The 26,052-nt window shown below is 35.8% G+C and overlaps 1 protein-coding gene across 8 annotated transcripts in view; it reads left to right on the forward strand.

Annotated features, from left to right (window-relative positions):
• The window catches only part of MACC1 (MET transcriptional regulator MACC1), a 98,947-nt gene that overhangs the window by 66,271 nt on the left and 6,624 nt on the right, over positions 1 to 26,052 (forward strand). For 4 of the 8 annotated variants that reach the window (XM_072783841.1, XM_072783839.1, XM_072783840.1 and 1 more), the window contains 2 exons: positions 1,704 to 1,892; positions 14,742 to 15,211. In XM_072783841.1, the coding sequence (XP_072639942.1) occupies positions 1,704 to 1,892; positions 14,742 to 14,954 (402 nt within the window). In that variant the 3' untranslated portion in view covers positions 14,955 to 15,211. Of the gene's footprint in view, positions 1 to 1,703; positions 1,893 to 13,641; positions 13,761 to 14,741; positions 15,212 to 18,892; positions 19,156 to 26,052 lie in introns of those variants that run through there. The other 4 variants (XR_012010901.1, XR_012010900.1, XM_072783838.1 and 1 more) reach the window with 4 other exon arrangements.

Genomic DNA, 26,052 nt, shown 5'->3' on the forward strand with positions numbered 1-26,052 from the left:
CACTATATTGGTGTATGCTAATTAATTGAGTGGCTTTGGTAACTAACTAATCAGTGCTGATGGAGAACACATTCAAGGGAATAGTTCCTAAAAACTCTTACTGTGCCTCAGTGGAAGCTTCAGGATTCCTGTGTGGAAGGGGCTTGGCCTGGTTATATGACCAGAAGATGATGAAGTGTGGAGTATAGAGAGACCATCTCTTGAAACTTTATTTGCACAATAAGTACATTTTTTGTTGAACTATATATTAATTTGGAGTGCTGGAAGGGAACTAATAAAGATAGTGGGTTCAAAAAGTAGTCCTATCTAGACATTGAGACTGGTTGTCCTTATATATTTGACACTTGACATTTCCTAAAGCGCTTGAATATCTGATTCAATTTTCACAAAGATAGGCAGCTAGAGAAGATGGTATTACCTCTGTATCCACTTTAAAAAATCATTAGACAGAGATGTTTTGTGATTTATCTAAAGTCCTTTGTGGAATTGAATTTTAAACTCAGATTTTGTAACTCCAAGTGCAGGTTTCTTTTCCATAAAACAGCAATCTGGAATAAGCATTGTTAAAAGTATTCCACGATTTACTAAAAGCACCTTCAGGGGCCTGCTGGCTCTATGCTGCTTTTTCCTTAGTTCATAACTCCTCACCATAAAATTAAGGACCAGTACAGTCGGTGTATAAAAACCATGGGTGGTCTTTCTAATGTTCTTATAGGAATGAATACTCTATGGACTTTACTAGTTGCCTTACTTGGCCATTCATTTTTACTTATTGTTTCGTAGTGATACATAAAGCTTTTAAGTGCTGTTAAGTGACAAGGCACTACCATACCTGTTTATTTGCTTGTATGAACAGGGAAGAGATATAGATAGACCTAATGCCATGTTTTAAAAATATATTCAAGGCAAAAGGAAACTCATAGATTTGCTTGAAATATACATGGTGATTGACAAAGCTCAGAGGCCTAACTAAAGAAGGAAGAGAAAGAGGGAAAGGAAGGAAAGAGAGAAAGGAGGGAAAAATTGATGGTTTTCCATTTTGCATTGCTGAAGACTAAGTTTTTTATCTTTAATACTCTGTGGTTTCTATTTAACGCAATTACACTGATGGTGAAGGGAGAGAGTTAATTTTCTAAGGTCATAAATATCAATAGCTTTGTTCAGAGTCGTAGAAGTATCTCATTTTTATGCAAGAGGAACTATTCTGGGAAGTTTTAGATCACATTAGGATGAAAAGTAGAATAATATTTACCAGCACTAGTGTGCTTATTCTTTAGAGAAATCCTGTAGCCAATTCTCTGGTAAGGAAAGGAATTATTTTTTGTAGGGTGAATAATCATCCCTGGGTTGATAAATTATAGACTTTCAGAATCTCAGGGTATCTTTGGAAGTGTCTAGTTCAACTTCCTCCTTTTCCAATTAGTACATTAAGAAACATTATTAGTTGAGTAGCCTACCCAGGGCCCTATAATTAGTCAGAGAGTTGGGCTTAAATCTCCCCTAATTTTGGTCTAGTCATATCCTCTGTACTTTGCTGGTTGGATTTGTTTAAAAGTAAATCAGCTTTTTGAATTTAGAAACCTCAAATATATATGTGGTGAGAAAGAGGTTGCCAGTTTCTAGAAAATATAATGAAAATTTTAACTTACAAGAGAAAGCCCAAATTAGTTGATTTTAACTATGATATGTAATTGTTGCTGCAGGCTCTGCTGAAGATGGATTGCCAAGGGTTAGTAGCACATCTCATCCAAGAGGCTGCTATTCTGACTTCAGCTGTCAAGCTTGGAAAAGGCTGGAGGGAACTAGCTGAAAAGTTAGTACGACTCACAAAGCAACAGATGGAGGCATATGAAATTCCTCACCGAGGAAAAGCTGGAGATGTTGCTGTTGAGGTAAGATTTGTTTGTCTAATTAAATAGTAAAAAAATTACAGACCAAGTAAATCAAATGTGATCAAACCTATACTACATACAGAGATTAAATAAGGGAGTGTCCTAGAGGATCCACTAACTGAAGTCACTGCACCCATAACCATCAACATTATCTGAATACACACATCGCTCTTTAAAGGCATCAAGAACCTTTAAAATATATTGATGTTTCTCCTACTGGATTGCATATTAACATGATCTTTGCTCAAATAAATGGACCAAATTGGATATCTAGTCAATCAGTAGGCAGGGCTATAAGAACTTGAGGCAGAGAAGAGATAAACTTTGAAGGGAGGAAATGGGGCCAAATCAGAATAAAGGAACAGGACATAATAGTAAGTATTTATCAGTCTTCAGTCATAGACTTAGTCATTTGTGATAAATAATGTTTGGTGACAAGCATTAAGGAGGTAGATAGTGCGGGGTAACTGGTAATGAGAGCCAGAAATATCTAAGAGTTTCATTGCCTCCTTCACAATTTTGTATACAGTAAGAACTATAGACATCAAATACAGAATAACAACACTTGGTATAAAGTAAATATTTGCCATGCAAATGTTGTTTTTATTGATATTAAAACAAATGTAAACTGTTACGCCTAAGTTAGATAAATATTTTCTCTATTTACCATAAAGAGAGTCCATTTTTATTGACTTAAATGAAACTATTCCGGTGACGAGCACATATAAAATGTCCTGTAGCTTTCTCTCACATGAGTGAAAGCATTTTCAAGATATTTCAGTTAAGAAAAAGTCATTTCTTTGATTAAAGGATGATTTGGAAGCTATATTCCCCACTTCCTATTTGGACATAGAGCTGGGTTTTAATTTCTTGAGAAAATTTTCTGATTTTGAAGCAACTATGCCAGCTAGATGGGCAAAACAAGACAACCTTTCCATGAAGCTTGAAGAGTCAAATCAAGTCAGTTGAATCCAAGCAGCTGCAGTGGAAGCTTCAGGGTTCCTAGAACCTGGGTGTCCAATCAAGACCTCCACTCAACAGACTCTTTAGCCAGGAGCATCCAGGACTTATTTCTCCCATATAGTCTACTTCCCCCTTATAGACTATATTTAACCCCATACACTAAAAAGGACATTACAGTCTACAAATCAGTTTTTTGCTGAATGAGCTAAAGATAACAGGCCTTTAAGAAGGGAAAAAAGACATTATGCTGGGATATACTCTTCTGATATTTCAAAGAAATTGATTAAAAAGATGTCTAATTGTGATACCACCTCCTGGGATGCCTGGGTGGCTCAGCGGTTTAGTGTCTGTCTTTGGCTCGGGTCATGGTCCCGGAGTCCTGGGATCGAGTCTCCCGTAGGGCTCCCCGCATGGAGCCTGCTTCTCCCTCTGCCTGTGTCTTTGGCTCTCTCTCTCTCTGTGTGTCTCTCATGAATAAACAAATAAAATCTTAAAAAAAAAAAAAAAGAGATACCACCACCTGTCAGAATGGCCAAAACCCAGAACATTGATGACACAGAATGCTGTCAAGGATGTGGAATAATAAGAACCCTCATTCATTGCTAGTGGAATGCAAAATGGTACAGCCATATTGGAAAGCACTTTGGCTATTTCTTACAAACAAAGTATACTCTTAGCATATGATCTCTCAATAACACTCCTTGGTATTTGCCCAAAAGAGTTAAAAACTTTTGTCCACACAAGATGTCCTTCTGCAAGTATATGGATAAATACACTGGTGCATCCAGATAATGGAATAGTATTCAATGCTAGAAAGAAATGATCTACCAACCCATGAAAAGACATGGAGGAATTTTAAATGTCTATTACTAAGTGAAAGAAGCCAATCTGAAAAAAGTTTCACACTATATGATACCAAATATATGACATTCTGGAAAAGGTAAAACTATGGACATAGTAAAGAGATCAGTGGTTGCCAGCTACCGGGAGGGAGATATAAATAGGCAGAGCATAGAGGATGTTTAGGGCAGTGAAAATAGTCAATATGATATCATAGTGATGGATGTATATCATTATACATTTGTCTAAACCCACAGTATATATATAACACCAACTCCACCCAAGGAGACTTTAGGTACTTATAATGTATCATTGTAGATTCATCAACTGTAACAAGTGTACCCCTCAGGTGGAAGCTGATGGGGTAGGCTATGCATATGTGCAAGTGGGAGATATATGGAAAATCTCTGTACTTTCCTCTCAATTTTGCAGTGAATCTAAAACTACTTTAAAAATAATTATTTTATAAAGTTGCCTAATTGAAAGCTAGACTTTTTTTCTTAGTAAGGCCTTATTTTAAAAAATGTTTTCTTGAGAATTATTTATCAGAGCGTTATTTATTCTCTCAGGTTTGTTAAGCATCTAACCTCTCTAATTGTGATTGTTTATATTTTGTCTTCCTCCAAATCTTGATGGAAGCCAACAAACAGCCTACTTGTCCATTATTCACTTTTGCACAGTCCAAATCACAAAGGACTAAGTCTATGTCTGAGTTTGATAAAATACTCAGAAGCAGGGAGGAAAATCCCTAGGTGTCCTTCTAGAGGTTATCATTCAATTTACTGTGGCTAAGGCTAACAAACACCACTCTGAACTGTGTTATTAAATGCTTGGAAAATTATGCATGGTCTATGGGCCTAAAGCCATTCCAAATAATCTATGGGAGTCTTTACCTCTTAGACCACTTAAACCAAAGGGTAGATGTATACTAATTTTCATTCCCTTGAAAAAAAATCCAATTGTACAATTTTTTTTCTCTCAGGAAGGAGTTGATTTTTAAATATGATCAATATACAAGTCAAAAAATTATTTCAAACCACACTGATACTAGTTCTGGGTAGGACATGCAGAGGGAAGGAACCAGCATCAGGGAAGGGAGATAACGAGGCCTGGCGGTTCCCATGTGGCTTCCATTTCCTTTATCTCACTTCTTCAGAGGGCACACTTTCCAACAGTTCCTCTCTATGTGTGCCAATGTCTACAATGGGGCTCTTTCACTCATTTTCCTTCTTTTTCAATTTCTCCCTTTTCCTTTTGTTCTATTTTTATTCTGTCTTAAAGACAGTTATCTGGCGCTTATTCTGGGCCAGGCACTATTCCAAGAGCATCACAAAAATTACCTTTATTTAATACTTTCAACAAAAACTTCTGGGGTGGATACTAATACTAATATATAGAGGTTAAGTAACTTGCTTAAACACCTATAGCTAGAAATTCATGGACCCAGGTTTGAAGCATGGGCTTTGATCTTAGAGTCCTTGTACTTTAACTATTATACTCTGCCCACCCACACCAAATCCACTGTGCTGTGGAGTGGCAGAACCAGGAGGTGTGGTCAGGACTGGGGGGAAGGGTGGTAAGGGGCTCCTTTCACTCTTTCTTTTCCTTTTTCAAGCTATCACATGATACTACCAAAATTTCACTTAGCATTTTTTATTCAGCTTCAATCCAGTTAAAGAAGAGATTAGTAATAGTATCAAATTTTTCTTGAGTACTTTTGGCCATTTCTTATTCTTTTATAAAGTTAAAAAAAAAAAAAGCTTCTCTCTGGAAATTTCTGAGAATGTCACTTTTTAAACTAACCATCTCCCTAAGTTATAAGAAATGTTACTCAACTTTTCTAATGAAATAGCATTTCCTACATAAAAGCAAAGCTACAAAACTTGGAATCTGTTTTTAAGGGAAATACGTTTGTCAGAGTATTTCTTTTGAAAGAAAATACATTTATGCTATACAAAGATGTTTAATCATTGCCAAGGTTTTCATGTGAAATTTAATGAAAATTGGTTGGAGTTTTCCTGAAGATAGATATTTATTTATTTATTTATTTATTTATTTATTTATTTATTTATTTATTTATTATTTAGAGCTTTAATTCAGAAAACAGAATCAACAAAATATTAGTAAAGTAGCTCATTTAAAAAATTTGGATTTTACAAGAGGAAATGCTGGAGATTTTAGGGCTAAGATATTCTCAGGTCTAAATTGGATATTCTTTACCTATCCTTCTGTGGATTAATAGTATATATGACAAATAGATAGCCACTATCTTCCATTGGCTTTTGCCTAACAAAAAAGACTATGCTCTCTCCATCTTATTCAGTAAGGGCACTTACTTATGAAGGACACTAAAAGGTCACTTCTTATTAAATGACCTTCTATCCCACTGGGCTCCACCTCAACCACAGGCACAAGTAGGTCTGTCAATGCTGATTTTTTAACTGTCCTGCCAGAATGGGCCACCTTGACTGTGGAAACCTAAGGAAGTCAATATTACTAATTGTAATATATTTTTATATCAGAAGCTACTCTCCCTATAGACTTATGACTGGTATGGTGTGTTTATAAGTCTTTTTGTAGTCCACACTCAATCAATGAGGATCTGATTCCTTGTTTTATCTTCTAGACATAAATTTGCCCCTCCTCATTTTTGACCAGCAGCTATAGTGTCCCAAGCATTTTATTTTAGGTCTAGATTTAAAATGACAAGTAGGTATTCCTCAAACAGCTAATTTTATTTGCTTTTATACATTAATTAAAATTCTATATGGAATTCTTCCTACTTATTTAGTATCTTTCCTCTGAATCCTTATTCTCAGTATTTAATTCGTCTATACATTTAACACGTTTACTAGGACTATCAGTTCTTAGCATTAGAGCATTAAGAGCTACAAAAATCACAAGCAGAATGAAAAATGTGTTTGTTTTTTTTCTCCCTAAGGCCAAGTTTTATTTGGCCTGGGAATTGAGATAAACTGTTGTTGTTGTTTTTTTTTTTTTTTTTTTTAAGAAGGGGTAGGGGGTATAGGAAGAGGGAGAGAGAGAATCCTAAGTAGGTTCCACACCCTGCACAGAACCCAACATGGGGCTCAATTTCATGATGCCGGGGTCATGACCTGAACCAAAATCAAGAGTTACTTGCTAAACTGACAGCTACACAGCCACCCCAAGATTTGAGTTGCTATATTTTAAGGAAGTATATGATTAGATACTGAAATAAGTGAAAATGAGAATAGCAATAGGTTTGCAATTTATTGCATGTTTACTGTGTGTGTCAGCTAATCATTATGAGCATTTTATTTACTCTATCTCATTTATTTTAACAAACTCTGTGAGGAAAACATTGTAGCTATTCAGTTTTCACAGTATGCTAAGGGTGAATGCATTTAAATTATCCAGAATTACATGGTTATTAAATATAGAACTGTGATCCAGACCCAGGTATGTTTTGACACAGTTCTATCCATATGCACAATTGATAAGTCCTTTCAGAATTAACTAATAAAAGGTCAAGTGGGAGGAGCTGTCAGAAGACACATCCTAGTTCTGAGGGATGGATAGTATTTGAATAATTGGAGAGGATTGGAAGGGCGTTTCAGTACTTTTTGATACCAATGACTTCTAGAGACTACTGAAGACAATATGTGGGCTGGAGGGAAGAGCATTTTAGTAATTACTGGGAGATTTGGTCAGAGATACATGTGTTTTGAAGTCGGTAGAGAGAGCCTTTAATGACTGCCAGAGCATAGTGGTTATGCTTCCTTGTCTAGATTCCTGTTCCAACTCTATCATCTACTAGCCCTATGACCTTAAGCAAGTTACTTGACTTTTCCAGGAATAATTTTTTTTAATTGCAAAATGAGGTGAAAAATACTTTCGTGCTTATTGGATACTTGGAGGATTAAATGAAATAATGTATGTGAAATATACATTACTAAGAGGAAGAGATAAATTTGACAACTGTGTGACATTGAATGACTTTGGAAAAGGAAATAAAGTATAGTAATTTTTTAGTAATATAACTGAGTGTAACTATAGAAAGAATGTAGGTAAGGGAAAAGTCAGCAATGATTTCAAGGTTTCTCTTCTGAGAAAATGGCAGAATGGTAATGCATGGAAAAAATGAGAAAAAAATCTTGGCTGGTCAGCTTTTTTTTTTTTATGGTTTAACAACATTTCATTTTCCTTGGAAAATATCTCTTGCAAAAGATAAAAAGAATGTCCTTGAACTCTTATGGTTTTCTGGCTCACACAGTAAGTCCTGGATTCTGCTTACAGGTATGGCATTGTCCAGGTCTAGCCATGGTACTTAAATGTATAGTTTGCTGGGCTTTTAGAGTAAGAGCTATATTTATAATTTCTTTAAAAATGGGAAAGTATTATATGGAAATTTCCCTGCCAGTAGCAAAAAGTGTAGAATAATTTCTGAACTCTTCATTGTTTGCACTAGAGATTTGACACAGTGACATAATATTTAGATACCATAGTCTGTTTTGTATAATACTATAATGCTTCTTGCTACCATCTTTAATTCCAAAAAGATACTCAATTTTTTGAAATGATGGGATAAAGAAAAAAATGACATCATAGTGAAATTCATGGGGTAGCACACTGTATTCTTATGATCTTTGCTTTAATCCTACATTATGTATCTTGTTACATCTGAAAATCAAGTAGAAATAATAATAATCATTAAATATTATAAGGGTATCTTAAAATGGATTTAGAGACACCAATATTTGATTTAGATTTTAGATTTTCTTCATTAAGGCTTACTTTGAGGGATCACAAACAACCAGGAATTTTAGAAAACCGTAGTCCAGCTAAGTATAAGATTTAAATCAGCATTTATTAAAACTTCTTAATATTGAAACAAATCTGTGGCTATACTTTAATGAAATGAGCCTGGATTTATAGCCAGGTGACCTGAATTCTCTTACTGGTTAGTGAATGAGTTAGTGAGGTAGTGACAACAGCTTGTCCAGCAGGTTCTCCTAAGATGTTAGACTGAGTGGATGCACTAGCAAGGAATGAGTACTCTATCCTCTGGCTTATGCTTAACCCCTGATTTTCCAAGTGGTTATTCCTAGAGGAAACAGAGCTGGCTATTTCCAAAGAGACTTTTCCAAGAGAATCTTACATAAAGTTTTAACCAAGTACCATCTCCCTTTGGAAGGAATAGGGACCCCTTGATATGTTAGCCTCCTTTCTTTTCTGAAAATAATGGTAACTTCATCTTCAACAATATTTAGATAGTTACCAATTACAGGTGATATAAGGCCCACTTGGATATTGTAAGTGATGTACTGAATATAGAACACATGTAATAATCATTAATAAGGCAAATTTGCCTTAATATTTCTTCAGCTAATTATACTTAAAATGAAACATTGCTTCTATAGTTTTATGAGGAAAGTAGGTGGGTTATGAATCTTTTAATGTGGCAAAATGTAATTATCCAAATGTAGTTAACCAATTGCATTCTTTATGCAATTCATGTTTTATGAGCTAAAAAAAGACATAGAATGCTTTCCTCAGATCTGAATTGCTTTTATTCATGTTGCATTTCATTATCTAGAGCTTTATCTAATGAATCTTACTGGCTTCTGGGAATAAGCACTCTAAATTTGGAAAACTATTTTTTAAATCTCTATTCCTGTTTCATTTCTTTTGACATCTCACCACTTCTTTTATTGCTCTTTTACCTTTTTCTTTGTCCTTTAATATCTGGGAGATAAACCAAAGACATAATTCTTTTAGAGAAATGCTAGAACTTTGGAAACTGTTAACTTTTGATAGGTTAAATGCTTACTGATGCTACTGCCACTTATAGACGGAGACCAAAACACATTTCTGAGAAATTAACAACTCTATGCTTTTGACAGCCTCATGCTCCTATTCAGAGATGAACCCATAACATCATAAAGTTAATATTAAAAAATATAAGAGTAGAGGAGTAAGAATGAGAACTGTGTGTCAAATAATTGTGACTGAGATGAGAAAGCTGAGAGAATTTGTTTTGTGATTAAGAATAATTCAACAAAAACTCTCAGGAGCATGCTTTCCTTTTGATTTGTCTAAGCATTAGCGCAGAGATTCTGCATATCACCCCTTAAATCATAACACTGAACACAAGCAGAAGAACTATTTCGGTGGAAGAAGTATTTCAAACCACTGAAGAGATAGAAGATAATATAAACCTGGAAGAGACCTAAGCAATCCACAATCACTTCCAGCTTTTGGAGGACTTAGGTCATCCTGGAAAGAAATTTGTTTATTCTACTTATTTTTTTTTTCATTCAAACATTTCCAGAAAAAAAATACTTCATTTTCTCTTGAATTATTACAAAGCTGAGAATCCTTTGTGGCTTTCAGTGTGTATTTTTGGACATAATTTCATAAAGTCTGTAGTTAAATTAACATTTGCAAGTTCCCTTTTGTGTCTGCCTTCAATAGAATATGTTCACTTGCTGAGTAAGAGAAGTACAGTGACATAGAAAGAAATGCTGAGGAAATAAAAGTGTAAACATTTAAGGATTTGAGTCAAATGTCATATAGCTATGCCACAAAAGACAGCAACAACTGATGCATTGATGAAGGCTGGATTTTTGTCATGCTTTGTAAGGCAAATCTCAATATAGAAAAAGTTATATTTACCATACCTGACAGAGATTTGCTTATTTCTCTTAATAAAATACAATTTTAAAACACAGTTCCCCAAATTTAATATTTCTCTTTTCTGTCAAGGACATAATTATAGCTTATGCTTTTGCTCCCATTTCTTCTCAATAGTTCTTGATATTTGCCCTATTATGTATCTTAACTCCATAATAATTTTAGTATTTGTATGTGTTTCTGTGTTCTGCCTGAAGTAAGTTAACTTATCTTCTTGAGTGTTTTATATATGCTACCTCCTTAATCTTCATCAATACTAAATTCTTCATGTCACTAAGTTAGGATTCAAACCAACCTCCCCTTTCAATTATAAAATACTAGTTTTTGCAGATTTTTTCCTTTTAAAAATGCTTTTATTTTCCACTGCTTCTCCTTCTCACTTTGTCTCTCTTCCTTTAACTTTGAAATTCCAAATGTGACCCACTTTTTCTGTGGCTTCTAGTTCCTTGGCACCTGCTCATACCTCCAGTTTGCCTCCTGCCACTTGAAACTGCCTTCTTCATGGTTACCAAAGACTTACTAATTGCCAAATCTCTGGATTTTCTCAGTTTTGCTTCATGCTTCCACATTATTTGATGTTAGAGGTAGCAGAGGGGGATAACAGAGAAGAGATGTCCTCAGCCAGTGGCATGCTGGCAAATGTTCAATAACTCTTCAAGGGAGAAAAAGCCCTAAACTGTAGGGTATAACTTTGCCAGCTTCCATGGTATAACAACTCCTAACATTGATGACTTTAACCTCTCTATGTGATGTCACTGAACATGGAATTGGAAGGCTATGTGAACAATAGGCTCTGAGAAACTGCTGTGAGCTGAATGTCCTTTTTGGGATGCTATCAGTCCTTGACTTCTGCAACATGAAGTACCCCATTCCATTTTCTATTACTCTGACACCAGTTTCTCTTCATCTTTTTATTGCTTCTATTTCTTAGTTGTAATCCCTAACTGTAGACTTAACTAAGGGTTAAATTTTTCATCCCTTCATTTTCTTTCTTGGCATTTTCCTCCACTCTAATGCTTTCACCATCGCTTAGCATGAGTGTTGCTAAACTCTTGACTGTTCCCTGGAGGTCATATCTCTACTCCAATATCTTATTGAAGATAAAGATACTCCCTCCTTCACCTCATATGCAGTAGGGTTAAAACTAGATTTCTTACCTTTCTCTCATCCCAAAACTACACACTCATATCCTATTAAAAAGTATTAAATGTAACTGTATGCCGGACCCTTCAAGAAGTGCTTTAGACATAAACCTGGAAATTATTATCTATATTTTCATTTTCTATATTATTATATATACTTTAAGGAGTGCAAAATTCAAAGCTCAGATACTTTGATTAATTTACTCAAATTGACCCATCCAACAGGGAACATAACTAAAGATGTTAACCCAGGACTCTGACACCAAAACCAATCTTTCTTTTTATTACACTGTAATGCTTCTCAGTCAATGGAACTATCATTTTTATTTTATAATTTTTATTACATTAAATTAAAATATGAAAGTAATTTTTTGAGTTTTTAACAACTGTTAGTAGTGACCAAATCCTGTCTATTCTTGCATCGGGCCAGTGTTTATGCAAGTATCTATTTCCTTCCATGCTATAAGCTTCTAAAATCAAGCCATGCCATATTCACCATTTTATTCCTTTGTGTAACAAAATTATTTGTAGTGGTAGCTACTCAAATATTCTTGATTTAATAAGTGAAATAATTAATTAATGAACAACAATGTATTTTGAATATATTCATTGTACTTATGCTTCCATAATGTTTCTATGTCATTTCTATTCAGAGCCATAAATGATGTTTTATATAGCAGATCAGGTTTTGCACTGAAGGAATATTCAGGTTTAGTTTGCTGAAAAGAGAAACAAAAATGGAATGCAATATATACTCATTTTAGTATAAATCGTGATGTTTACCATTGCCCTAAGCTATTGTACCCATTTCTATGTAGCTTATGGATTAGACTCCAGAGAATCCCCAATAAGTTTAAGGCAATATCCTTCCTTGCACTTCTGACTAATTCAGAGTAGTCCTGGGGAGTCCTTTTATACTTTCAGATGTCTTATTTAGGGTTCAGGCTCAGAAATTTCTCTGAATTGCGAGAGCTGACTGAAATGCTCTATCAGTAAAAATTGCCAAATGTGAGAGCGTTGTGTGGCTCTCTGCACAAGTGAGTAGATAAGTGTATCATTGGACTTCTTCTGAATCTGTAGTTTCCAATTCCTGCATCACCTGGGTGTATTTCCTGCTTCAGACAGCACCAAGGGACGGCTGCCTGATTGAATATGCCTCAGGGCTTTTCTATACATAGCAATCCACCGTGCTGCTGCGGCAAGATATGTGATGCAGAGTTTTTCTATCAGGAAAAGCAGTGGAGCCATTTTGGCTGCCTCTGTGAAGTTACTTTGAATCTGCACACGTAGTAGTGCACAACCTGAAAATTACCCACTGCGATTCTTTAGAAAACATCTGTTTTTTGTGATACTATGCCATCATCTTGGTACCAAAACATCCCAGTTGCTATTTATCATAAAATATCTTCAAATACATCTTTTTATCATTCACTTACTAAGGGATTTAGCATAAAATCTTAGAAGCCTTTAGCTATAAACATCATGATTTTAAACAACATATGACATGTTGAAAAATAACGTACCAGCTAGTTGAGCATCAGGGAATTTTAAATGAATGCAATATAGAACTCAGGTCTCAAAAGCTTTTACAGAGAGTTTGTATATACTCACTACAGAATAGTCTACTTGTTTAGTGTGTCTTTGCATCTAAGCAGTCACAGGCAAGATTGAATCTGGCAAAAAGGCTCTGGTAATATGCCTCAACTCATCCACCATTGCTGAACAATTAGTGGTGACCACTAGGTTTGGTTTCAAAGTGAGTATTCAGAAAAATATATGAGAGGACACCCCATTCACAGTCTATCAGTGATGGAAGATACCGTTCTTTATAAGCCAGGTTGGAGAGGGTAAAGCTTACCCACCAAAATCTGGGATCATTTGGGACAATGCATCATGACCACCTGGACATGGTAGAACTTTGATAATTATTTTCTGTTCAGTACCTTGCAGAATCAAGCTTCCTTAAGAGGGATGAAGATACGAGTGTTTGTGGGTTCTCAGGAATGCTAATTTGGACGAATAACATCAAACTATCTTTTGAGTTCAACGCCTAGCCTTTTATGTAGATTAAATTGAAACATAATGGAACTCTTTATTTAGGTCTTTCATTCTTTTAATTTCGATTGTAGAGTATATGAGGCCATCAAAGCAGGATGAAAAATTATATCCCAAGGCCCTACTTCATGTGCTACTACTGTGAATGGAGGCTCTACTTTAAGACGGCAACTTGCATAATATTGAGCTCACGGTCTGTGTTCCTGCATTTTGCAAGTGATAAAATCACAAATGAATTAGTTTAGTGAACTCAAATTAGTAGCAAGTAATAAAGTTTAGATTCTAAATATTCCAGTTATAAGTGCATGGTTCATTTTGTCGTTTTCTTAGAGGGAATTTATTTTAAGCTGGATGTGTTTCTGTGTGTGTGTGTGTGTGTGTGTGTGTGTGTGTGTGTGTGTTATTCTACAATTTGTCTTATTTGCTTGGTCTTTGTCTTTATTCTCCCTGAGACTGGTTGCCTTGGTTACCATTACATACATGCCTGAACATGAAGTTCCTCTTTGACGTCCATTTATTTCTATGGAAACAATGATGTCATTGGTATGGGTGGGTGCTCAGGGAAAGCATAATGAAGTACTGAATATTGATCTTTCTTTCGGTCATAAAGTGATTCATTAAATTACTTTTTAAATTAAAGTACTGTATTTTTGCTTTCTTTTTGACTTGATCATGAAGGTACATTTTTCCTTGTTTATAGACTTGCTCATATAAAATGACTTACTTAAAGCATTAAATATACCATATAGCTCTTTCTCTGATGTGTGGTATTGTAAAGCTCACCACAGATACTATTACAAGAGTCATTACCTTACCTTAAAAGTGTCTCAGAGAGTGAGAAGTTTATCTCAGTAACATCTAAATATCATCCAGAAATTTTGCAAGGAATTTTTATATTCAGATCAAAGCAATGAGTAATGTTTAGATGATGGATCAAGAAAAAAAGAGGCCCTATTTGTAGTCATTATTTTAAAAATCGCAAGGTTTAGAAACAGGGGATATAACAGGGAAGTGATAGTTACTAGAGCATGTTTTCTATGATATTAAGTAAATCTACATATAATTGGTATTCCTTTTTTTATCCTAAAAGGCTTTTAAAACTTCTTTTTTAAAAGCATCTATTTTCTTCTGTTTTACTTCTGCTCTACTCCAGTCTAATTTTTTTTCTTTATAGATGATGTGGAAACCTGCTTATGATTTTCTCTATACTTGGGGTGCTCACTATGGAAACAGCTACAGAGACATGTTACAAGACCTTCAATCAGCTTTGGACAAAATGAAAAACCCTGTGACCAAACAGTGGCGAGATTTAACTGGAGCTTTAATACTAATACATTCCTTAGAGTTTTTGAGAGCAACTGCATTCTCCACTTCTGAGGAAGTATAAAAATGAAGGGTGTGTTCTGGGGAGGAGGGAGAATGGTAGGGGGAAAATGTGTGTGTGTGTAAAGAATCTCATAAAAGTATTACTTGTTTTTTTCAAGTTTGAAAAAGATTTTTTTCCTGGTGAAAGCACAGCCTCACACAAAATCCAAGGGTAGGTCTTACAATCAAGCATGTATTTTTATGTATGTTTCAAATGCAAACATTAAGCTGTTGTATTGTTGAGAAAGGAAAATAAAACCCTCTGTCTTTTCAAAGTTACATTCAATTTCTTTAAGTTAAAACAAATGACTGTTAGCATAATTATATCACACAGATACCCAGATAAACTAGAGGCTTCCAGGGTGAACACTGGAATTTTACCAGTAGGCAGGTCAAGAGAGAGGAGAAGGAAACACATATTCTGTGGATAGGCACAGGACTACAATCTTTCGATATTTAATCTTTTTTTAATTTCTCAGTGGAGTTTGCTAACATTCTTCCCATTTTTCATCTGAAAAGACTAAGGACTGGAGAAGACACTCAGGGCAATATAGCCAGTGTGGAGTTAAGTTTTCTGTCTGCAAAACCTGGTTTTATTATTTTTTTTAAATAGCACATAGCAAAATAGTAAAAATTAAAAATGCATATTAAAACTCATAGGGACAGGGTAGCTACTTCATTTTAAGTGAAGCTTGCTATACTTTTCCACTATATTTTGAAAGACTGCCAGAAAGAAATATGATTTATCATCAGAAATCTATTGTCTGCATCCATGAACTATAGTTTTCACCATCTTCTTCCAGTAACTTGGGACATAGCTAATCCTGCTTTGCCTGGATTTTTTCTTCAGGATCATAGTGCACAGTAGTTCTTTCACTCTCAGGGAGTTTTAATAAGAAAAATTATTTTTTAAAGCCTGATTTATCACTGTTGAGGGTAGCAGTCTCAACCACCCAAAACACTGATACCTGTGTGTGTGAATTTTCATGTGTTCATGCAAATATGTGTGTATGTGAGTGTGTTTGTCAGAGTTTTTCAGAAAGCTTTTGGAAAACAGAGACTATATAATAATTTAGTTCAGTACAAACGCTAACTGCTGGTGGAGTTCACAAAAAGATGGTTTGGGCTTACTCATAGGTTCAATCCTTTTGCCACCTGCCAGCGTTGATTTGTTTTGGACAGTCATTCATTTATTGTCATTTAATCAACAGTTGGAGTGTGTGTACCTATTCTGTGGCAGACACATAGATGCTTGAGGTTAATAATAGGGAAAGAAACATGATCCCTGACTTCAGTATTGCTAAGTGATAGAAACAAGCAACAATTTAAAACATTATACAGTTAAATGTAAAACTGAATCTGTAATAAGAGCTGCAAGGGACAGGCTGAGACCCCTTGGCATCTCAGCCTTATATGGAGGGCCATCACATGAAGCCAAAAGATCAGACATGTTTGCCCTGGGAAAGAAGTGATGAGCCTGAAGGAGATGGGGCATTGCTTCTAGTCTGGGAGGGTAAAAGAGGTAGTTCCTCCCTCAGGCAGAAGGGGAGCTTTGGAAATGCAGGGAGCCAACAGAAAGGGCCTAAAAGGGTAAAGGAGTGAAGGAAGGAAAGACACACCCTCAAAGGTAACATGATAAGCTGAATAAGGATTTTGTCCGGGGATCCTGAATAAAACATGTCCATTTGGCTAAAAAGTAAAAGCAGAATCTTTTTAGAGCTTTTAATCCACCTACCCAGGGGTATTTGTTATGCTGGCAAAGGTAATTTGAATTAGGTTTAAGAACAATCTTCAAGGCTTTCAATATTTATATTTGATAATAAGAGAACATAGCCTGCCCAGGGAGTTATGCACACACATTCAAGGACAGAATTTATTTTAGTTGAAAATAAATTCAGAGAGAGGGAAAAAAAATACAGTATGTAAGTTCAGGACACAATCATTTTTAGTGGTGATTTTGCTTTCTTTAGAACATTCTTGGAATCTTATTAGCATGTCAGCAAACCAGAGAATTTCGGGAAGAGATAGTACGGAATTAATAACTGGGTTTTTCCAGGCTCTAAGATCTGAGAAGACAGAGATCTTGTTAGCTGATTAGGGTAGTAAGATTAAACAAATCACTTCAGGTTTATATCACATCATGTGTTGTGACTGTGGCTGGGAAGTTTAAAAAGAGTTTAAAAGATGAAAAACATGAGGTCCAACTAAAGGATGAAGCAATGGCTTAAATATTAATATATACAAAGATATCTTATATTCTTATAACAAATCCTTCCAGAGGAATTTTAAATCCATGTACAAACACTCTGTTCTTATAAATATATTCTAATATTTTTATAAATCACTTCTACTTTTCTGATTTTTGTATTTTTCTTCCTATAATGGATTTCATAATCAGGAAAGATTAACTCAGTAATCTTGAATTGCCTTTAATATTTGGCAGCAAATCAAGGAAATTAATAAGGCACTTAAATCCCATCCTTGACATCATTAAAAGCATCAAAAGCCATTAATCTAAAACTTCTTTAAGCATTTCGGAAGTGGAAATATCATAGATAGTTCTTTCAGTACCTCGGGCTTTTTCTCTAATGATGCGTTAGGATGAGATTTTAGTTCAGCTCTCAGCTTGCAGTGTAACAATTTTTCTATGTAAGCCACTGATCCTCCACTTCCTCTGTTAAAGCCTTAATATGAAGACCAATTAAGGAGGTGCATGCAAGAGTGGATAATTAACTGTTCATACCAATAATGGATACAGCACACTTTCATGTCCTGTAATGTAGAAAATACCATATGAAGTTTTGACCTTGGGGATAACTACACTTCTGGAAGGAGCAGCATGTACAACATTAATAGATGGCATTAGTCTAAGAAATGTCATTGCTAATAAACAGGTTTGAATATATGATATGAAAATACAGTAGGAGAAAAAGGAAATACAATAGGGAGAATACATTCACATCATACCATGCTATAATTAGAAGGTTCAGAACTTGAGTTTTCATGCTATGCTACTGTAAATTATATTTTCTGTAATTTTTTCAATGTCTAAGGAATATATTTGGGATGCCTGGGTAGCTCAGTGGTTGAGTGTCTGCCTTTGGCTCAGGGCATGATCCTGGGGTCCTGGGATTGAGTCCCGCATCAGGCCCCCCACCGAGAGCCTGCTTTTCCCTCTGCCTATGTCTCTGCCTCTCTTTCTCTCTCTCTCTGTGTCTCTCATGAATCAATAAATAAAATCTTAAAAAATAAAAGTCTAAGGAATATTTGAGGCAATATAAAAAAAGGAGAATAATGAAAAATTATGTTGCTAGACACTTTTCTAATTAAAATAGATGTTTTCTTCTTATTCCCACATAATTTCCCCCTCTTCTATGTGAAGTTATTTCCCATGTACTGCTGTATAGCTTAGTTAGTGAAGTTCCAAAGATCATATATTACCAATATGCTAGGTGCGGTTAACCCAAAGGCATTCTTCAGAATAAAATAATTGTTAAAAGTTGTTTTCTTGCATATATATTAGTCCACAACACAAAATAAAAAGCGATTATGTGTACACAAGAAACTTGAATTTGTGCAGGTGTAGCATCTGTTGTTTATTTCATATTCAGCATCAAGATTTCAGTAAGTGTATAAATTTGTGGCTTCTGCATGTACTTTTTACATTGATTTTCTCTTTATGTATAGCTAAGCTTATATAACCCAGAACATTTTGAACCTAATAGCTTTGCAATTCTGAATAATAGTGTCAGTTCATATATGAGGGAGTGTAGGAGAGATCAGTACTGAATAAAAATTAGTAGTGCCAAAGGAGAAAAGTCCAGAGCAAGTACTGCTGTTGTGGTAGTGAATACAAGAGGGGCTTCCTCTGTAAAACAGCAGTCTAGAAGTTGAGAGCTGTGGCTTCTAATCTTTGCCTATTACTTCCTAAGAGACTTTCTTTTTTTTTTTTTTTTTAAGATTGTATTTATTTACTTGAGAGAGAAATCACAGAGCACAGGAGCAGGGGAAGGGGCAGAGAGAGAAGCAGACTTCCAGCTGAGCAGAGAGCCCGACATGGGCTCCATCCCAGGACTCCAGGATCATGACCTGAGCCGAAAGCAGCTGCTTAACTGACTGAGCCACTCGGTGCCCCTCTAAGAGACTTGACTTGTTGTCTAGCCTCTCTGGGCTTCAGTTTTTTCATCCATAAAATAAAGAATTTGAACTAGGTAACCTCTAAAGTTCCCGTTGGGTTTAAATGTCTATGAATATATAATAAGTAGGATATTTCGTGTGTTTTTATTTGTTTTGCTATACAGGAAGAGAATGTGAACTAAGGCTAATAATTTGAACATAATGATCTACGTCAAAATAATGTCCTTTATGTGTGAGGCATAGCACACATAGCATACACACAGGAACATACTAAGCACTTTACAGCACTTTACACTATTACTTACATAACCTAGTGAAATTGTTTTTGCAATATGTACTGTTTTGAATAGTTGAAAACCACCCAACCATTCAAACAGACTAGACAATGGTACATGAGGGTTGCTTAGAAGGGCAGCAGGAGTTTTACGAGTAGTGACCTAAAACACACACACCGCCAAACATTCTCTGGTATCATTGCAAGGCCTTAGACCAGGCAACCTCTCTTGCAGAAGTCTCCAATTTCAGCAGCAGAATCACCTGGAGGACTTTCTGGAACACAGCCTGCTGGGCTCCACCCCCAAATTCCTGATTTAACAGGTCTATGGTGGTAACCAATAATTTGCATTTCTGTTAAGTTCCCCTGTGATATAGATACTGCTGGACCAGGAACCCCACTTTTGAGAACCAGTGAATTAAAATTTCCTTTCTCTGTCTAGAAATAAATTTTTGTTAAGCCAGAAAAACTTGCTCTTAGATAAACAAGTTTTTGTGTCATTCCATCCGAGAATTAGTTTTTAAATTATAAATTATAAAAAACAAAAATGCAAAAAAAAAGTAAATAAATAAAATAAAAAACAAAAATGCTATATATCAGGTGAACTTTTCACAGTGAATCTTATTGATAAAAGCCTTATTATTGGGGAGCCCTGGTGGCACAGCGGTTTGGCGCCGCCTGCAGCCTAGGGTGTGATCTTGGAGACCTGGGATTGAGTCCCACGTCGGGCTCCCTGCGTGGAGCCTGCTTCTCCCTCTACCTGTGTCTCTGCCTCTCTCTGTGTGTGTCTATGAATAAATAAATAAAATCTTTAAAAAAAAAGCTAATTTAAATAATTGAGAACTTTGCGTCTCATTTGAACACATTTGAGTAAAAATAGGTTAATAATTTGATATTAATAATTCATAATTTCAGTGTGTTAAGATGATTTTGCAAAATATATGTAATAATGCACTTGTTTCTTTTGAGAAATCCTTGTTTTACTGACCCATCACTTGTTAAACTTTTTGTTGAATTAATTTTCCCTACTGGGAAAAATATTTTTTAATCTGATCAATACAGCTATCTAGATGCATCACTTTCATTGTAGAATTCCAAAATGATTATAGGCACTTGTTAATAGGGTAGCCAGACATTTTCTTTCCTGAATACTTCCACATTTAAAGGGATGGTGATTCTGAGAAGGGTGATGAGCTGGACAAGTTCACTTAAACATTATGTATTGTATTTCACCCTCTACATCATTTTCTTTTTAAGTTGTTTCTTTGGGTAACTAGGAGGGTCTACAACTTTTTTTTTTTTTCTGTTCATAGAAATAATTGAGGCTATCCTGGAAGCAGATTTTTAAAGTTCCTAAAATTTAAGCCTGCATTTGAGCCCTTGGTACATACTGGGACATTTAGCATATCCATATAAGTATGATTAGTACTTAAAATCAAAACAGTCATGATGAAGTTACTGGTCTTATTTAAATTGGTTCTACCAAGCTCAGTCTTTTAAACAGACTTTGGGATTGGTAAGTTTGGTATAATATTAATCTTACACACATTAGATTAAATGGCATAATAGAATTAGCTAACAAACTTCTTAGAAAAATTCATTTTGTGGGAGGAAAATATACTCTTTTACTCCCAGAAAATATGTACTCAGTGCTCACCCAGGCACCTCACATTACAGTGTAAAGAAAGGAAAGTGGAGGGTAGATATGGAAAAGAGTTTGATTATGGTCTAAGGAAAAGAGACTATTAAGGGACAATGGAAACTCTGTCTTCCTCTCTTTGTGTTGGTCTTTTTAAAAATGGAAAGTATCTTCCTTCTTTCTCTTTATCTGCTCAGTAATAACTTATAAATTAACTGCAGCTTGGTCTTCTCCAGTATAGACTTAATACTGCTTCAGTTTGGTCTTTAAAGCTACTCAGAAAGTTCAGCTAAAGCAAACCCAGCAGCCCTATGTTAAGATGGTCATTTAGCAGGCTATCAAGAGTTGATATCAGAACAGAAAACCTGTTTCAAACTGGCTTAAGCACCAAGAATTTATTGTCTTTCATATCTGAAAACTCTAGGGCAGTTTCAGGCTTCACTGTATTCAGGGCTTGAAGGATGTGATCAAATTTCTTCTTTCTCCCTCTTCTGTACCTTTGATTACATTGGTTTCATCCTTGGGCTGCACAAAAGCAGCCTTGCCACACTGGGCTATCCTCTCAGGATTCAAGTTGGCTGCAGCACGTCCAGCCAAACATTTCCCATGTTCCACATTCAGTCTGTTTTATCTTTGTAGTGTGTCAACTCAACTAAACCAAACTATGTTCCTCAGAGTTATCCTCACTAAATATTTCTAGTTAGGGCTGGCCTCAAGAAAAATTTGTGGAATATTTGCAAGGTCACAGTAGAGCAGCAGCCACTGTGACTCTTCAAAGGTGGGTTTGGTTCAGGCCCTACTGCAGACCCTGACTCAGTTTGTTGGAGGGGTGAGGATGGAGGGGCAACTGCCTGGCTTGCAGCTCCAGTTTCCCTATGTTCTCTTTCTTCCCCTTCTCCAAATCGTGGCCAGGTGTGAATGCCAGTCAACAGCGAGAGCCCCGCTTACATGGGTTATGATCAGCAGCCAGGCTGCAGATTTGGAGTCAGAGAGAAACCAGCATGGGTGCTAGTGACCCACAAGCACAGATTCCAGTTGTATCTACTCTTCCCCAGTCCATGTCCATCTTTTCTTTCCTATGGCGTGCGTGATCTATGACTTTCAGGCTCAGCAGCAAGACAGAAGGAACCAGCCAAGACTTTGACCAGTTCTCATACATGTGGAAGGTCAAATCACCATAATAAATCCTTAATGTACATCATTGCTGATGGTTCTGCTTTTCTGAGCAAAACTGATTAATGGGTAGGACAAGAGAGTAATCCCTGATAACCCAAAAGAATGGTCCTTCTGATTGGACCAATTTAAGTGTGGTCATCCCTCAACCAATCACAGAGAACTGTAACCAGTGGTCATTTGATGGGCCAGAACTGTCGGTCACATACTCCTCCTTTGACAGTATATCCAAGGAGTACTGAAATCCTTGATCACCAGGTAAAATCAATTATGTTTTTGAAAATGGAAGGAGACGGCTGTTGGAGAGGCCAACAGCAAAAATGTAAGGTGAGATTAACCTCTGCACTATTTCCTGTAACAGGAAAACTTTCTCCCTCTGGTGTAATTCAAGAAGCTAGTCATCTGAGTCCTTATGAGACTGGGTAATGGGCCTGCTTCTGTAAACTTTTGCACTAAATCAAATGCTAAGTAAATGGAATTTCACCTATAATATCTATCCTCCACATACCACTTTCTAAATTGCTGATAACATGACAGAGCCATCTAAGACCCCATCAAAACTATGCGTTCATTTGACCCAGGAGGTCCAGGGGCGATCTGCCTTCTATTACTCTAATTTCTTACTCTCAAAGTAGGACTCATAACCTAGTAGAAATCTCACCTACTGCCAGGAAGAAGCTGAATGGGAGGGAGGGATAAAGGAGTTCCCAGAATAACAGATTGATAAAATTATAAAGTTAGAATCGAATGGTATTACCTACCAGTGAAAAACAGCATGGCAAAATCTTTTTAATATACTCTGAATCCAATTATGAAAGCAAGCCCAAGATCAGTGGTATTTCTTTTTTTTAATTATTTTTTAAAGACTTTATTTATTTATTCACGAGAGACACGTTGGGGTTGGGGAAAGACAGAGACACAGGCAGAAGCAGGCTCCATGCAGGAAGCCCGACATGGGACTCGATCCTGGGTCTCCAGGATCAGGCCCTGGGCCGAAGGCAGGTACTCAACCGCTGAGCCACCCAGGGATCCCCCTCAAGATCAGTGGTATTTTTATCTTTCTCAGCCATCTGATGTTTCACTGAAGACTTTTATCTCCTCTTTTGGATCAATAGTAATTTCTAAATGTTGCCCAAGGGGAAAGTAGAACAGCAATATGAACAAGGTGAATTAGATGATTCCAAGACATCAGTGAAAAATAGGGTCAACTGAAAGAAATACACTGACAAAAGTGGTGTGTTTGCTTGTTTGTTCTACATACATAATAGCTTTCTAAGATATAATGCACACGATCATACAGTTCACCCTGTCCATTTTTAGGAACCCATAAACATTTTCTTTCTTGATATATAGTTCCTGTTTAAAATGTGTTCAGTTATATTCCAAATTTGCTCTGTATGGAGAGATTCTCTTTAGGAGAGAATATTGTTCTTTTTGTTTTTGTTTTTTGTTTTTCAGGGTGGAGTGGAATACTGTGGGTTGTGGCAAAATAAGAGATTAGCAGTCAAGGTTATTTGTGAGAAGACTAGGAGAGAGGACTTGATGTTATATCCCTAAAGCCATTTGTAAGAGGTTTCACTGATAGTTTGGAAGAAAAAAAAAAATCTAAAACCCTCCTTTCACAGTCTTGGATGGAGAAACTTTGTATTTCCATTTTGATTGCTGGGAAGATTACTGTGTACTTAGGGATGAACTTGTTTCCATGTGAGAGCTGCAAATGCACTGCAAGTAATCAATCCACCCGCCCTGGGTTCCTGCCTCAAGCAAGGTTCTAAATCTATCTTTAATGAGAGCTCCATTTTGACCACTTAGTATATTCTGTGTTTACCTACTAGAAAACTATATTAATTTGCTAGCACTGCCATAACAAAGTACCACAGACTGTGTGGCTTAAACAATAGACATTTATTTTCTGACAATTCTGGAGGCGAGAAGTCCAAGATCAAAGTTTTGGCACCATTGGTTTCTTCTAGGACCATGAAGGAAGGATCTGTTTCAGACCTCACTTCTGACTTAGGGATGATTATCTTCTTCTTATGTCTTCACAGGGTTTTACCTTGGTGCCTGTGTCTGTGTCCTAATCTCTTCTTTTAAGGACATAAATCATATAAGATTGAGGCCTATCCTAGTGACCACATTTTAATTTACCTCTGAAAGTCCTTATCACCAAATACAATCACACTGTCAGCTACTGAAGTTTAGGACTTCAACATAAGTATTTAGGAGGCACAGTTCATAACAAAAATGATTTGGTCAATTTTTGTCTTTTTATTTGCTAAAATCAACTACTTTGTTTAAATGCATTTTTGTCTTTACATTGTTTTTTTTTTAAGTTTTTTATTTTAATTCCAATATAGGTAACAGTGTGATATTAGTTTCAGATGTACACTGTAATGATTCAACTATTCTATACGTTACTCAGTATACATCATGACTAAAATACTCTTAATCCCCTTTACCCATTTAACCCATCCCCCCAACCCACCTCTCCTCTGGTAACCACTAGTTTGTTCTCTAGAGTTAAGAGTCCATTTCTTGGTTTCTCTCTCTCTTTTTTTCCCTTTATTTATTTGTTTGGTTTCTTAAATTCCACATATGAGTAAAATTATATAGTATTTATCTTTCTCTGACTGACTTATTTTGCCTAGCATTATACTCTCTAGCTCCATCTATGTTTTTGCAAATGCCAAGATTTCATTCTTGTTATGCCTGAATAATATTCCATTATATATACATCACATCTTTTTTATCCATTCATCTGTTGTTGGACAATTGGTTCGTTCCATTATTTGTCTATTGTAAAAAAATTCTGCTATAAACATAGATGTGCATATATCCTTTTGAATTAGTGTTTAGTATTCTGAGTAAATATTCATGAGTGCAATTACTAGATCGTAGGGTAAGTCTATTTTTAATTCCTGCAAAACGTCTACACTGTTTTCTCCAGTGGCTGTGCCAGTTTGCATTCCCATGAACAGTGTAAGAGAAGCCCTTTTTCTCCATATCCTCATGAACATTTTTTGTTTCTTGTGTTTTTTATTTTAGCAATTCTGACAGATGTGAAGTAATATCTCCTTATAGTTTGGATTTGCATTTCCCTGATGATGAATGATGTTGAGTGTCTTTTCGTGTGTCTGTTGGCTATCTGGATGTCTTTGGAGAAATGTCTGTTCATGTCTTCTGCCGTTTTTAATTAGATTATTTGTTTTTTGGGTGTCCAGTATATTTTGGATACTAGTTTTTTATTGGATATGTCATTTGCAGTCAGTAGGTTGTCTGTTAGTTTTGTTATTGTTTCCTTCTCTGTGCAGAAGTTTTTATTTTGATAATAGTCCCAAAAGTTGATTTTTGCTTTTATTTCTCCTGGCTCAGGAGACATATCTAGGAAAATGTTGCTGTGGCCAATTTCAGAGAAATTACTACCTGGTGTCTCATCTAGGGTTTTTATAGCTTCAGGTCTCACATTCAGGTCTTTAATACATTTTGAGTTTACTTTTTTGTATGGTATAAGAAAGTGGTACAGTGTCATTTTTTTTTTTTTCAGATAGCTCTCCAGTTTTCCCAGCACCATTTATTGAAGAGACTGTCTTTCCCATTGCATATTTTTACCTCTTTTGCTGAAGATTTCTTGACCATATATAATCTTGGGTTTCTTTTTGGGCTTTATATCCTTCTCCATTGATCTAATTTCTATACTGTTTTGATTACCACAGCTTTGTAATATAACTTGTAGTCTGGAATTATGATACCACCAGTCTTATTTTTCTTTTCCAAGATTGTTTTGGCTATTTGGAGTCTTTTGTGGTTCCATACAAATGTTAGAATTGTTAGTTCTGTGAAAAATGCTCTTGGTATTTTGATAGGGATTGCATTAAATCTGTAGATTTATTTGGGTAG

This window comes from Canis lupus, chromosome 18, assembly GCF_048164855.1.
Source record: "Canis lupus baileyi chromosome 18, mCanLup2.hap1, whole genome shotgun sequence".
Taxonomy (NCBI): Eukaryota; Metazoa; Chordata; class Mammalia; order Carnivora; family Canidae; genus Canis; species Canis lupus.